We start from the raw sequence: 13,341 nt of genomic DNA, 5'->3' as shown, positions 1-13,341 counted from the left end.
GCTAAACTGAGTCCAGTAAATCTTTTCAAGGAGGGGCCTGCTAATTCATGACTTACACATGTGGGAGCACCTAGAGAAACCCCACAAAAGCAAAGGAACAACGCTCTATCCCAAAAAGAAGAACAGATGGAGATTAGTCCACACTTGCTGTACTGCCTTCTGGAAAACCAGAGTATTGCACCTCGTTAAGGCAGAAGAGGAATGGGAGAGGGAGCGGAGGAAAAGGAAGCAGGAATACAGATGTCTTCTCTTTGTGCGGTGTGTGCGTGTTTATGATGTGTGCTGTCACGGTGCAAGTGACTCACCTGCCGTCCATGGTTGGCACCAATTGCACCACTCGCCAAAACACCTTCACTGACTCCCGGCAATTCTTGACTGACGATCGACACATGGCACAGGCGCACGGATAGAGCCACGCCGTGGACACAAACCGCAGGGCAGGATCAATAGAATGGTGAGGTGGTGTCTATGATAGGCGGTGCAGAATGCACCTGGTGGAGTTAAATGTCAGTGATGGTGTTGATGATGCTGCTGCTGATGAGGATGATGATGAAGCTGATGGTGAATGTGACTATGCAGATACTCTCTTTAAAGAAGCCATGGACAGTGAAATTCACCTGAGTATCCTGTAAAGTGAGAGTCACAAGTAAACACGACCGTCCCTCATTTGCAAGCCACCCAAGAGGTGGCGACCGCATAGTCTAGGTTAGGGTTAGTGCTGTGGCTCCAGTAAGTGTGACAGTCTGGGCTCGTGTGAATGTCAAGGTTAGAGATAGTCTTCAGATGTGGGCAAGGGATCATGATGGGATTGAGTGTCAAGGCTAGGGATAATGTATATTTAAGGCGAAGAAGATGGATTGAATCCATCTTAAGATAATTTACGCTTAAGGTGTACATTTTGACGTACAAATTAGGGTATCAACGAACAAGTAAAAAATTATCATAGTAAAAATTATGAACGTAAATTGAGGGCTTGTGCACCGCAATTGTTTGCAAACTCAGGCCGGACAAGCTCAGCTCTTTGTGTTTAGGCAGAGCCAGTGGCTGCACCAATGAGGGCGTGAGGGTGCAAGGCTATGGCCGGCACACTGTGCCATGGCTGACGGTGGTGGTGAAGGAACACGCATCGTGATGCGTGTGCGCCAGCTCCTCGAGGAAGTCCTCCACCGTCAGCCGCTTGACTCGGGCTGTTGAACAAGGAGGGAGGCAGGCGACAAAATCGCGTGACGTGAGCGGCGACACATACGCATGTAGGTATGTTGAACTTCTTTCCCACCGTACGTAGCCAACTATGCTTATGGGAAGTGCGGGCGAAGAACAACAAAACCGCGTGATGCAGGGTGACACAATGACATGAGTGCAAACATCGCTCTTTACCAACACTCACGTGAATTTTCCGGGCTCTCCTTATCTGCACCATCCTCTCCCAGGCTGCTTCTGGAGGTTGAAACGATATCCGGAGCATTAGGCAAGGGGGTGGTTGCACTCGCATCAACAATTGTGTTTCAAGTTCAGCCTGTGCGTAAAGCATTTTTTTCTTCTGGTATCAAAGAAACCGATTATTTAAATTCCACTTTTGGAAGCCAGGTTTAATTTCGTAGCATTTAAAGCAAGCTTCTGCATGGCTGCTTGCGGCGACGTGAAAAAGCCTCCGCGCGTTCCAGCGAACTTGAAATGGCCTGCCATGTGATAGCGATATACAATGTTTTGTTATTATGAATGCTATTAAATGCCTGTACCGATGATAAGCAATGTAAGTAATAAAGTCTCTCGAGAGCGGTCTGTGTTAAATACCAATTCATCCTTTCATGTGACAGCCTTGCAGACCAGTGTGAGTGTGTGTGTGTTTGTATTAATGCGTCAACTCACTCTGAGGGGGTGTAGATGGTGATGAGGACATCCTTATCATACTTCTTGAGCAGACCCTGACGGTCTGCAGTATCATACAGATTGTATTACCTGCAAATGCACACACAACACACTTTAAACACCGAGCGCATAGCGATGCATCGATTAATTAACTCAACTTTATTTTTCTATTCACGATGCAAGTATACAATCATAGGTGTGATTGTAGTTGTGTGACGGTTATTCCGCTGGGCTTGCAATTCAGAGGTTGCCAGTGTAATGTCCTGTAAGCGAATGTTGAAGCAAAGGTGCAAACTGATTGAATCCCCGCACCTCTGTCCAGCCCGCTGTCCACCACAGGTCAATTAGCAGTGTTGGGGTCAAGTGTGGGCACTCCCTCTACTTCCAACATGTACGATCAGTATGGAAGAGAAGGCCAAATACCCCATAGAGGGGTCTCCAGAGCTCCCTCTAGTGGAGACAATTCCATCGGCAGTGGAATGCGAAGGGAATTGCAGGGCTGCATCTTTATATACGATTAAGAGTTCACGATATCATTAATATAATGGGACTAAACTATAGAAGCAAGGCAAACCAACAGTAAAACAGTACCAATGAGAGACAGAGAGGCACGTGCACAACATACGTAGTGTAAATGTAGTGATGATACGCCCTGGTGGTAGGGATCGTGGGGTAGCGCGTGGTGATTGGCTGTGTGTTGGTGACGCGCGCTGACGGTGAGGGATCGTAGGTCAGCGCGGGGTCATGGGTTATGTGATGGTGATTGGCTGTGTGTTGGTGACGCGCGCTGACAGTGATGGATCGTGTGGCAGCGCGTGGTGATTGGTTATGTGCGCTGACACAAGAAGGGATCGTGTGGCAGCGCGTGATGATTGGTCGGCTAGGGTGGGTGCTTACATCGCGGTCCGCATAGGCTCCGTCTCCTTGGAGCGGAGGGCTATATAAGGTGGTGCGCGTGGGCGCTCGGGGAGAAGTTGGTGACCAGTGAAGACGGAAGACGGAGGAGGAAGAGATAGGGCCCTGAGACACCTAGTCCCGCTGTCCTTGTAAGGACGGGGCCCTGTGTGGCTCAGAGGCGGGACCTTGGGACCCGGGGGCCGGACGTCCGTGTGAGGACTGGGCCGCGGGACCCAGTGGTCGTGATCCGTACCCAAGCTGGGGTGGGTCTAGAGGTTCCCCCGGATGCTACGGGGCTGGAATGCCCGTGTGTGTGTAGCCGGGTGGAACGGGTAGCGTGAGCTGTAGTAACCACCCGTGTCAGGTGGAACGTGTAGCGTGAGCTGTAGATACCACATGTGTCAGGTGGAACGTGTAGCGTGAGCTGTAGTGACAACACGTGTTATTGTGACAACCCAAGTGTGAATAAAGTGTGCTACCCGTCAAGTGGTCTCCCGCCGTAGTTTACTATACTACAACTGGCGTCAGGAGTGAAACAGTCATCCTGCCATGGATACCAGGAAGACTCATCGGACTCACGAGTGTGACCGGGAGGAAAACCACGACGACTCGGGCCAGCAGGCATCAGGGGGAGAAGAGGAAGAGACGCCGGCGCCACAAGACCCTTCATGGGCGCCCAACGAGCGGCTGGGGGCTGACGCCGGACTCCGCGACGCGCACTCCCGCGGCGTCCATCCTAGCGGAGATCACCACATCAGGAGGAGTGAGAACGTCGACGGACATTGAAAGGGCTCGCGTTGCTGATTCCTGCCAAAATGACTTTGAAATTCCCGCCATTTCTGCTGAGCGGCCATCTTTTGGCGGGAACTGCGAGCAACACGTGGCGGGAGTCCACCAATCCCTGCCGCTTACGTCATCAACGCGCGCTACGGGCTGCCATCAGCCACCCGCCATAGGGGCTGCCATTTTGCAGCTCGACGGTGCGGCGCAGGAGAGTCAGGAGCCAGAGGACGACATAATTTTCCAGCAGCGCCTTCCCGCGTTGACAGCCTTCAAGGCGGACGGCGGGGACTGGGGCGCATTCCAAAGAAGATTTCGCGCCCATCAAGAGATGTCGGCCTGGTCCGACGCTACGGCGCTGCGGGCACTGCCTGCCATGTTAGACGACGACGCGCTCGCGGCCTTCAGGTCCGCATCGAGATCGGCCCGCTCCACGCTCAAGGCTGCGCTGGGCCTCATGGCCAAAGTTTACGGACCACCTTCGGCCTGCCGCCACCAATTTTACGACCGACGGAAGGCGGACACGGAGACCGCGCTCGCCTACCGCACGGCGTTGTTGGCCCTCGACGACGCCGCGTTCCCTCGTATGGACGGGGAGGGGCAGGACGCTATGGTTTTGGAACAACTGCTCAAGTTGGCACAGGACCTGGGGGTCCCCATCAACACAGCCGAAGAAGTGGATATATGTTCGTTGCGTGTTGCTACGAGTATTCAGGCGCACGAGGTCCTGCAGCGGAAACAGGTGGTCGTCTGAACTGCTGCCGGGGTCTCAGCTCCGGGCCCGGTGGTCACCGAGCCCCAGGTCGTTCGCCCACGGGAGGAGGCGTTCGCGGCTGCACGACCGGGGGATTGGAGGTCGGGGGGTCGGTCGCCTCTGCGATCGACCCGCAAGCTGGAGCAACCGAGACCTCCGACGTCCCTCATCACGTGCTACAACTGCGGCCTTCGGGGCCACGTGGCGTCCGGGTGCCGCGCTCCACGTCAGCGTGCCACGGGACCTCGGCTAGACAACGACCACGGCCCCAAGTCGTCCCAACTACCCCCGGCAAGTCGCGGCACTTCACATGCTCGGCCTACATACACGACACACATGGGCCGTTGCTTTGCGGCGGAGGATGTGCGATTGGGGGCGGGGAATCGGTTCGGAGAGGGGGGTTCGTACGGGGCCGGGGGGACATTGAATGGTCCGAGTTGGGCCACAGAATTGTGGCCGCGGTGGCCGGTTCGTCGGTCGTTACGGGATTCATAGACGGGGTCGAGGTCAGGGTGTTGGTGGACACGGGAGCGTCGGCCACTATAATTTCATACCTCATTTATAACATTCTCCCCGTCCAATGTCGACCTCTGCTTCCGGTGGACGTGCCATTTTACGCGGCAAATGGGGGCTCATTGGGTATTATCGGTCAGATTCGGGCGTCCATTTGCATAGGGGATATTAAATTGGCGGGACCTATTTTCGTCTCCTCTTCCCTAGCGGTTCCTTGTCTGTTGGGCACAGATTTTTTGGCTAAGATGCCCATTAAAATTCTCGTGGATCAACGTTGTATTGAGCTGCCATCGGGTCGCCGTATTTCTTTTTTGTCTAACCCTACTGAAATACGGACGGCGTGGGCGACGATCCAAGCGCTAGCGACACAGACGGTGCACGTGCCCCCGGGTTCGCAGATGTTGATACCCCTCCGGTTGCGGAAGCCATTGGGTGGGGAGACTGCAGGACAAGGCGTGCTTTTGGGTCCATCGAATAGAGCTGTCGGGGGTCTGGATTTGGCGGTGGCTCAAACGTTGGTTCGGGCTGACGGGGACCCGTTCGTTATGGTGTTAAACGCTGGTTCAAGGCCGGCCATTATTCCGCAGGGCACCGTGCTTGCTCATGCGGCACGGGTTCCTGCGGAAGAGCGCCTTGTTGCACATGTTGATCCCGTCCCGGCGCAGAAAATTACATCGGGTGATGACCTTGAATGGGTCGATTCGCTGTGTGCGGACTCAAGTGGTTTGTCAAGGGTGCAATTGGGTGCGCTGCGCGCTCTGCTGATCGAATTTTCCGATGTGTTCAGCACGCACAAATATGATATTGGGTGCACGGACCTGTTACGCCGCCACATTGAAACAGGCGATGCAGCACCAGTCCGGCAGAATCCCTTCCGGCTGAGTCCTGCCGAGAAGGAACACGTTCAATCGGCCGTCAATGACATGCTGACGGCCGACATCATTTCGCCTTCATCCAGTCCGTGGGGAGCACCTATCGTTCTGGTTAAAAAGCAAGACGGCTCCTTGCGATTTTGTGTGGATTTCCGTCGCCTGAATAAAATCTCCGTGGCCGACGCGTATCCGCTCCCCAGGATGGACGAGTCCCTGGACGCATTGTCCGTGGCGCGGTATTTTTCTACACTTGACTTACTGTCGGGATTCTGGCAGCTGCCACTCGACGATGAGTCTAAACCTAAGACAGCATTCCGGACCCCAGGGGGCCTGTTCCAGTTTAATCGGTTGCCCATGGGACTCCACTCCGCTCCCGCGACGTTTCAGCGCCTTATGGAATTGGTTTTGTCGGGTTTGCAATGGGATACTTGCTTAATTTTTCTTGACGATGTCATTGTTTTCAGTAAAACCTTTGAGGAACACCTCCAGCGATTAAGAGGGGTGTTCTTGCGGATTAACACCGAACCGTAAGGGAGCCCCAGTGATTAACACTGAACCCTAATGAGCCCCAGTGATTAACACCAGTGATTAACACTGAACCCTAATGACACCCAGTCATTAACACTGCACCCTAAGGGAGCCCCAGTGATTAACACTGAACCCTAATGAGCCCCAGTGATTAACACCAGTGATTAACACTGAACCCTAATGACACCCAGTGATTAACACTGAACCCTAAGGGAGCCCCAGTGATTAACACCGAACCCTAATGAGCCCCAGTGATTAACACCAGTGATTAACATGGAGTAGGCACTAAGCGCCGGTGGTACGTTCACCCCTCCCGGCTAAAACCGTTCACGCCACCATATGGCCTTCCTTTGTGTCGTGATGACCGAGCAGGTGATGTGACCGACGACCCGGGGAGGGAGATTTCTTCGCCTGATCCTCACATGTTTTCGCCTGATCCGCTCCCAGGTGTCCGGGAACTGACGGCTGCCGACCACCGGCGACCAGATCCCCGGGGCACGGCCAGTTCTTCCAGGCCCGAACCGTGCCTTCCTGGGCTGCCGGTGCCACCAGACGGTCGACAGCGTCTTGTCCCGTACGACGGACCGGCCAGGTGGACTCGCGCTAGGTCGCGCAACTTTTCCTGACCGAATAAATGGGGTGGGGATGCGGGCCGACGCGGCCGGAGCGTCTCGTCCCTACGTTCCCCGTCCGCTCGACCACTTTATCACCCGTTCAAGGAGCGTGCGGAAGGGGGATCGGTAGTCAAGGAGACACTGGACACGATTTTTTTCGGAATAACTTTATTGTATTGCTCGTCGGTTTGTACATAGGTTGTGTTGTGTTGTTGTGTTGTGTTGTTGTGTTGCGTTGTTGTTGTGTTACGGGGCACACTTCGGGAGTGGGGTTTTTTTTTGTTGGTTTGTTGTTGTTTGGCAGCCGGGCCGGCTGCGAGCTATGTGGGGGGGGGGGGGGGGGGGGTGATGTAGTGATGATACGCGCTGGTGGTAGGGATCGTGGGGTAGCGCGTGGTGATTGGCTGTGTGTTGGTGACGCGCGCTGACGGTGAGGGATCGTAGGTCAGCGCGGGGTCATGGGTTATGTGATGGTGATTGGCTGTGTGTTGGTGACGCGCGCTGACAGTGATGGATCGTGTGGCAGCGCGTGGTGATTGGTTATGTGCGCTGACACAAGAAGGGATCGTTTGGCAGCGCGTGATGATTGGTCGGCTAGGGAGGGTGCTCACATCGCGGTCCGCATAGGCTCCGTCTCCTTGGAGCGGAGGGCTATATAAGGCGGTGCGCGCGGGCGCTCGGGGAGAAGTTGGTGACCAGTGAAGACGGAAGAAGGAGGAGGAAGAGATAGGGCCCTGAGACACCTAGTCCTGCTGTCCTTGTAAGGACCGGGGCCCTGTGTGGCTCAGAGGCGGGACCTTGGGACCCGGGAGCCGGACGTCCGTGTGAGGACCGGGCCGCGGGACCCAGTGGTCGTGATCCGTACCCAAGCTGGGGTGGGTCTAGAGGTTCCCCCGGATGCTACGGGGCTGGAATGCCCGTGTGTGTGTAGCCGGGTGGAACGGGTAGCGTGAGCTGTAGTAACCACCCGTGTCAGGTGGAACGTGTAGCGTGAGCTGTAGATACCACACGTGTCAGGTGGAACGTGTAGCGTGAGCTGTAGTGACAACACGTGTTATTGTGACAACCCAAGTGTGAATGAAGTGTGCTACCCGTCAAGTGGTCTCCCGCCGTAGTTTACTATACTACATAAACACACCATTCTGACTGGTGTAAAAAAAGTGAGTGGGCTTTAGCAGGACACTGGCCCCTAAGAGCAAGGCCTTCCAGGAGTTGGAGCTATTAAATTAGTTTGTGTACAGATTATAAGAAGGTTATTACATTGCAGGACAGTGGGATCGTGATGGCTTGGGGAAGCATTTACCCAGCAGTACAATGATCATGCCTGATGATGATGATGAAATATAACATAACAGTGCAGGCTGGGATACCCGTGTGCGTGGGTTAGTGCGGGGAATTGGAAGGCTCCTTACTCCTTGAAGAAGCTCGCGATGAGGCATTGAATGTCGGCTGAGGTGGTCGGCAGAGGTGTGGGAGGCTGAGGGGTGGGCGGCAGAGGTGTGGGCGGGAGGCTGAGGGGTGGGTGGCAGAGCTGTGGGTGGCAGAGCTGTGGAAGCTGGTGGCTGCGGTAGCTTTGCTTCTTCCTGTTGGTAACGAGGATTGAGGTCGTGGTGACGGTAGAGTTGAAGGGTGTCATGGCGATGATGGCAATGGTGATAAAGGTGATGGTGATAAAGGTGATACTGGTAGGAACGAAGTGGACCAGACCACCAATAGATTAATGTGTCCGTCCGTCCGTGTTTCAACATCGCCCCCTACTGCAAACACTTGGCATGACCCTGTCCGACAAGATGGCCACCCGCTCCCCCTGCGATCTGTGAATTAAACAAGATGGCCGTCGCTTCCGGCGCCTCACGGCGAAACTTTAAACTTCGCTTCAAATTTACTTTACTGAAACGCAGCACGTTTTTTTAACACAGAGACAAGATACATTTATTAACACAGAGACGAGATACATTTAATCGCCTTATTTGTGCACGAAAAGCACGGCGCGAGGCCTAGTGCGGCAGGCTTCGCGAGGCCTAGTGCGGCAGGCTTTGCGAGGCCTACTGCGGAAAAGGCATCGCGAGGCCTACTGCAGAGAAGGCTTCGCGAGGCCTACTGCAGGGAAGGCTTCGTGAGGCCTACTGCAGAGAAGGCTTCGCGAGGCCTAGTGCAGAAGGCTTCGCTAGGTCTACTGCAGAGAAGGCTTCGTGAGGCCTAGTGCAGCAGGCTTCGCGAGGCCTACTGCAGAGAAGGCATCACGAGGCCTACTGCAGAGAAGGCATCACGAGGCCTACTGCAGAGAAGGCTTCGCGAGGCCTACTGCAGAGAAGGCTTTGCGAGGCCTACTGCAGGGAAGGCTTCGCGAGGCCTACTGCAGAGAAGGCTTCGCGAGGTCTAGTGCAGAAGGCTTCGCTAGGTCTACTGCAGAGAAGGCTTCGCGAGGCCTAGTGCAGAGAAGGCTTCGCGAGGCCTACTGCAGAGAAGGCATCGCGAGGCCTACTGCAGAGAAGGCATCGCGAGGCCTACTGCAGAGAAGGCTTCGCGAGGCCTACTGTAGAGAAGGCTTCGCGAGGCCTAGTGCAGAAGGCTTCGTGAGTGTGCCAAGACGTCTGTGCCACCAATCCCGGTGTGCCATTTTAGGCTGAGTCAACCTAGGGGAGGACACGAGGATCGCGGTGACGCGGGGTCGCAGCCGTGATAAATCCACTGCTGGATGAACGCCAACCCCAAGCCGTCGCCCCCCCCCCCACGCCCTTATCCTGCTGCGATGTAATAATCCACCTATTATTGATCGACTGACTATGGGCGAACTCATTTATTCTTGTGGGTGAACAGTGGCGGGGAGGGGTGGAGGAGGAATTGATGATAAAAACAAACTTGCACCATCGCTACAGCTGCCGCGACGAGAGATGTGGGAGGAGAAGCGGCGACCGCTGCCTTGCAGGTGAGAGGTGCGTGTGTGTGCGCGTGTGTGTGTGCGTGCGTGTGTGTATGCGCGTGTGTGTGTGTGCGTGTGTGTTTGCGTGCGTGTGTGTGCGTGTGTATGCGCGTGTGTGTGCGTGTCTGTGTGTGCGTGTGTGCGTGTCCGGCCCACTCGAGCGGCGTGATGAATGGGCGCTATTGGGCTTCGGATCGTTATTCACGGCGAACTGGAAGCGTAGCAACACAACTTCATTACGTGTGCGTGTGCGTGCGTGCATGTGTGTGTACGTGTGTGTGCGTGTGTGCGTGTGTATGTGTATGTGCGTGTGTGCGCGTGTGTGCGCGTATGTGCGTGTGTGTGTGCATGTGTGCACGTGTGTGTGCGGTCGATATCCCTGTACCGGTATTAGTATTATTCCTACCAGCCCACCCCGCAGGGTCCTGTTTATACTGGTAGGAACGAAGTGGACCAGCCACCAATAGATTATTTCGTCCGTCCGTCCGTCCGACCGTCCGTCCGTCCGTGTAGCAACATCGCCCCCTACTGCAAACACTTGGCATGACCCTACAAAAACCTTTAGACTCAGTGACGCTTTCCTGGCTAAACAAGTGTAACATTCCCTTATAATTCCCTCAGATAGCTTTTAATTAAAACATTTAAATTAATGAGGCTTTCCTGGCTAAACACGTGTAACATTCCCTTATAATTCCCTGAGATAGCTTTTAATTACAACTTTGAAATTAAATAAAAAAAACTCACAGCGCCCTAAAGCCTACAGCTAGGCCTAAAGCCTAGAACTAGGCCTGAAACTCTCCCTTCGTATCGTACCCCCGCGTGTGTGAAAGGGAGTTAATGTTTAACAATGTTACATTCCCTCATGTTTTTAAATAGAAACATTTAAATTTAAAGCTTTTACATTAATAATTAAAACATTTCAATAAAAAATTAACTCACGGCGCCCTAAAGCCTACAGCTAGGCCTAAAGCCTAGAACTAGGCCTGAAACTCTCCCTTCGTATCGTACCCCCGCGTGTGTGAAAGGGAGTTAATGTTTAACAATGTTACATTCCCTCATGTTTTTAAATAGAAACATTTAAATTTAAAGCTTTTACGTAAATAATTAAAACATTTAAATAAAAAATTAACTCACAGCGCCCTAAAGCCTACAGCTAGGCCTAAAGCCTAGAACTAGGCCTCAATCTCTCCCTTCGTATCGTCCGATTAGGTGTAGCAACATCGCCCCCTACTGCAAACACTTGGCAGGACCCTACAAAAACCTTTAGACTCAGTGGGGCTTTCCTGGCTAAACAAGTGTAATAATACATTATGTTTATATTCTTTGGTTATTCGTTCCTACCAGCCCACCCCGCAGGGTCCTGTTGATGATGTGAGTGATGATGAAGATGATGGCAATGGTGAGGATGATGATGTTGAGAGTAATAATGGTTGATGTGATGATGAAGATAGTGGTGGTAATAACTTCTGATGTACGAACACGTACAATCTGGTGTATTAACACGAAATCTGATGTACCAACACACAATCTCATGTACCAACACACCTTCTGATATTTCAACACACACACAATCTAATATACCTACAAAAAATAGAATCTACCAATATGTACACATAATCTGATATATACACACACACACAATCTGATGTACTAACACACACACACTCTGATGTACCAACACAAACACAATCTGATATACCAACACACAATCTGATGTACCAACACACACACACACAATCTGATGTTCCAACACACGCAGACAATTTGATGTACCAACACATACACACGAAACGGCGCTGAGTGTACAGCAGCCACATGCCGGCCGTACGCATAGCCTCCTCACCTCGATCAGCCGCCGGTCGTCCTCCGTCAGTTCCGCAGCGAGCGGAGACGGTGGGCCCACGAGTGGGCGCATCAAGACGATGGCCTGCAACACGGACAAAGCAGCGACACCGATCAACTGGCCGCCGGCACGCCGGTCACCTTGTTCGCCCGACAGGGACGCATCGGTCCTTCCATGCACGTGGTCACGAAAGTTGCGTGTATGGGCGTGTGTGTATGTCACAATGCAAATGTATGTTGTGCAACCAAGTGAGAGAAAATCAGAGGTGGGACAAAGTCATTGTTATGCAAGTCCAAGTCGAGTCGCAAGTCATCAAATTCATGACTCGAGTCTGACTCGAGTCCAAGTCACATGACTCGAGTCCACATCTCATAGGTGGGACAAAGTCATTGTTATGCAAGTCCAAGTCGAGTCGCAAGTCATCAAATTCATGACTCGAGTCTGACTCGAGTCCAAGTCACATGACTCGAGTCCACACCTCTGGAGAGAATCCAAGAGACCAGCATATGCTTAATTTGCTAGAGTGACCCGGGTCACCAATTATGTGTAAAGTATTGGAATTGGATGCAAGTTCTATGCTGTTTAATTTTTGTATCTTCAGGGGTAATATGGCAAAAATTTGGCAAACGGATCAATAAAAATTGTAAAAACGAGTCAGGAATAATGAGAAGCATTGCAAACGAGATCATGAAAATTATTGGAAAAAAATATATTCTTGAAATGAATCTCGGATCCCACCCACAATTTAATGGGTTTTATTATTTATCCAGATTTTTTTTTTACGATTTTTAGCGCTGGAATCTCTCATAGCTGCGGGTCGTCACACGTGGTACACGCTATTCAACTGGAAATCAAATGATTCTTACATGTGTGCCTAAACGCATGTGTTATGTGCGCTGGAATACATTTAACCCATGCCCAATTGTGCACGTATTGCCCTAGCCCTTCAGTCCACTTCAGCTGTATTTTCCAGGAATCACAGGGGATCACAATTAACAACCAAGTAACCTCTTGGGGCCACAATGAAAGGCTACATGCGGATAATAATGCGTTCTCCTTATGCCCTCTCCTTGAGGCTCTCTGAGCCTCAAGACGATTGTTCACGAGGGTCCTGTATTAGGATTGTTTGGCCAATTCCCTTAATGAGCGTTTATGTTCATGACAGAAGCTGCACTATCCGGGGAATAAAATCACAACACATTTAATTCAAGGACACTTAAAGCTATGGATTGATGGATTCAACAATCTGTGATATATCTGTGATCTCCTGGCCACTTTCGCTTGAAGGAGGGGGCTACAAACAGCTGATGTAACATTTGCATTTCATGTAAGGGCTGGCTTATCACCGCCTTCCTTCCCGACACGCTCACCCTATAGTTGTCGGGATAGACAATTTTACGCGACCGCGCCTTGAGCTTCACGGCCGCCATGTAGTCCACCACTGAGAATGTTGCCATAACTCCCTCAAAGTGGAACTGAGAAGAACGCACACATACAGACAAAACATTGCAGAAAGGCACAGTGTGGTGGTGGTGTAACGTGGTAGACATGGTCCCATTGATGGACGAGCTTTCTCATATGCAGATCCTATCATCTGGAATACCCTCCCATTCCACATCGGACAAATCGACTCCATCACAGTATCATTCAAATCCGAACGAAAAGGTTTTTCATTCATTTGGGCATATACTGTTGAATGGGAAATCACATTTTGGACATTTGATCAATTGGTTAAACCCAGGATGGTT

At 52.3% G+C, this 13,341-nt stretch overlaps 1 protein-coding gene across 3 annotated transcripts in view; it reads right to left on the bottom strand.

Moving 5' to 3' along the window:
• LOC144733473 (uncharacterized) overlaps nt 1-13,341 on the bottom strand; it is a 44,873-nt gene that overhangs the window by 1,617 nt on the left and 29,915 nt on the right. For all 3 annotated transcript variants that reach the window (XR_013588363.1, XM_078615392.1, XM_078615391.1), the window contains 6 exons: nt 12,964-13,068; nt 11,594-11,677; nt 8,240-8,410; nt 1,870-1,959; nt 1,388-1,437; nt 306-1,187 (listed from right to left, as the gene is read on the bottom strand). Coding sequence is in view for 2 of the 3 variants with exons in the window: in XM_078615392.1 (XP_078471518.1) it covers nt 1,942-1,959; nt 8,240-8,410; nt 11,594-11,677; nt 12,964-13,068 (378 nt within the window). In the remaining variant the exon portion in view is untranslated. The remainder of the gene's footprint in view (nt 1-305; nt 1,188-1,387; nt 1,438-1,869; nt 1,960-8,239; nt 8,411-11,593; nt 11,678-12,963; nt 13,069-13,341) is intronic.

The sequence above is a fragment of the Lampetra planeri genome, chromosome 47, assembly GCF_965212315.1.
Source record: "Lampetra planeri chromosome 47, kcLamPlan1.2.h2, whole genome shotgun sequence".
In the NCBI taxonomy this organism is placed as follows: Eukaryota; Metazoa; Chordata; class Hyperoartia; order Petromyzontiformes; family Petromyzontidae; genus Lampetra; species Lampetra planeri.
The sequence above is the reverse complement of the archived record's forward strand: the minus strand, read 5'-3'. Positions and strand labels throughout refer to the sequence as shown.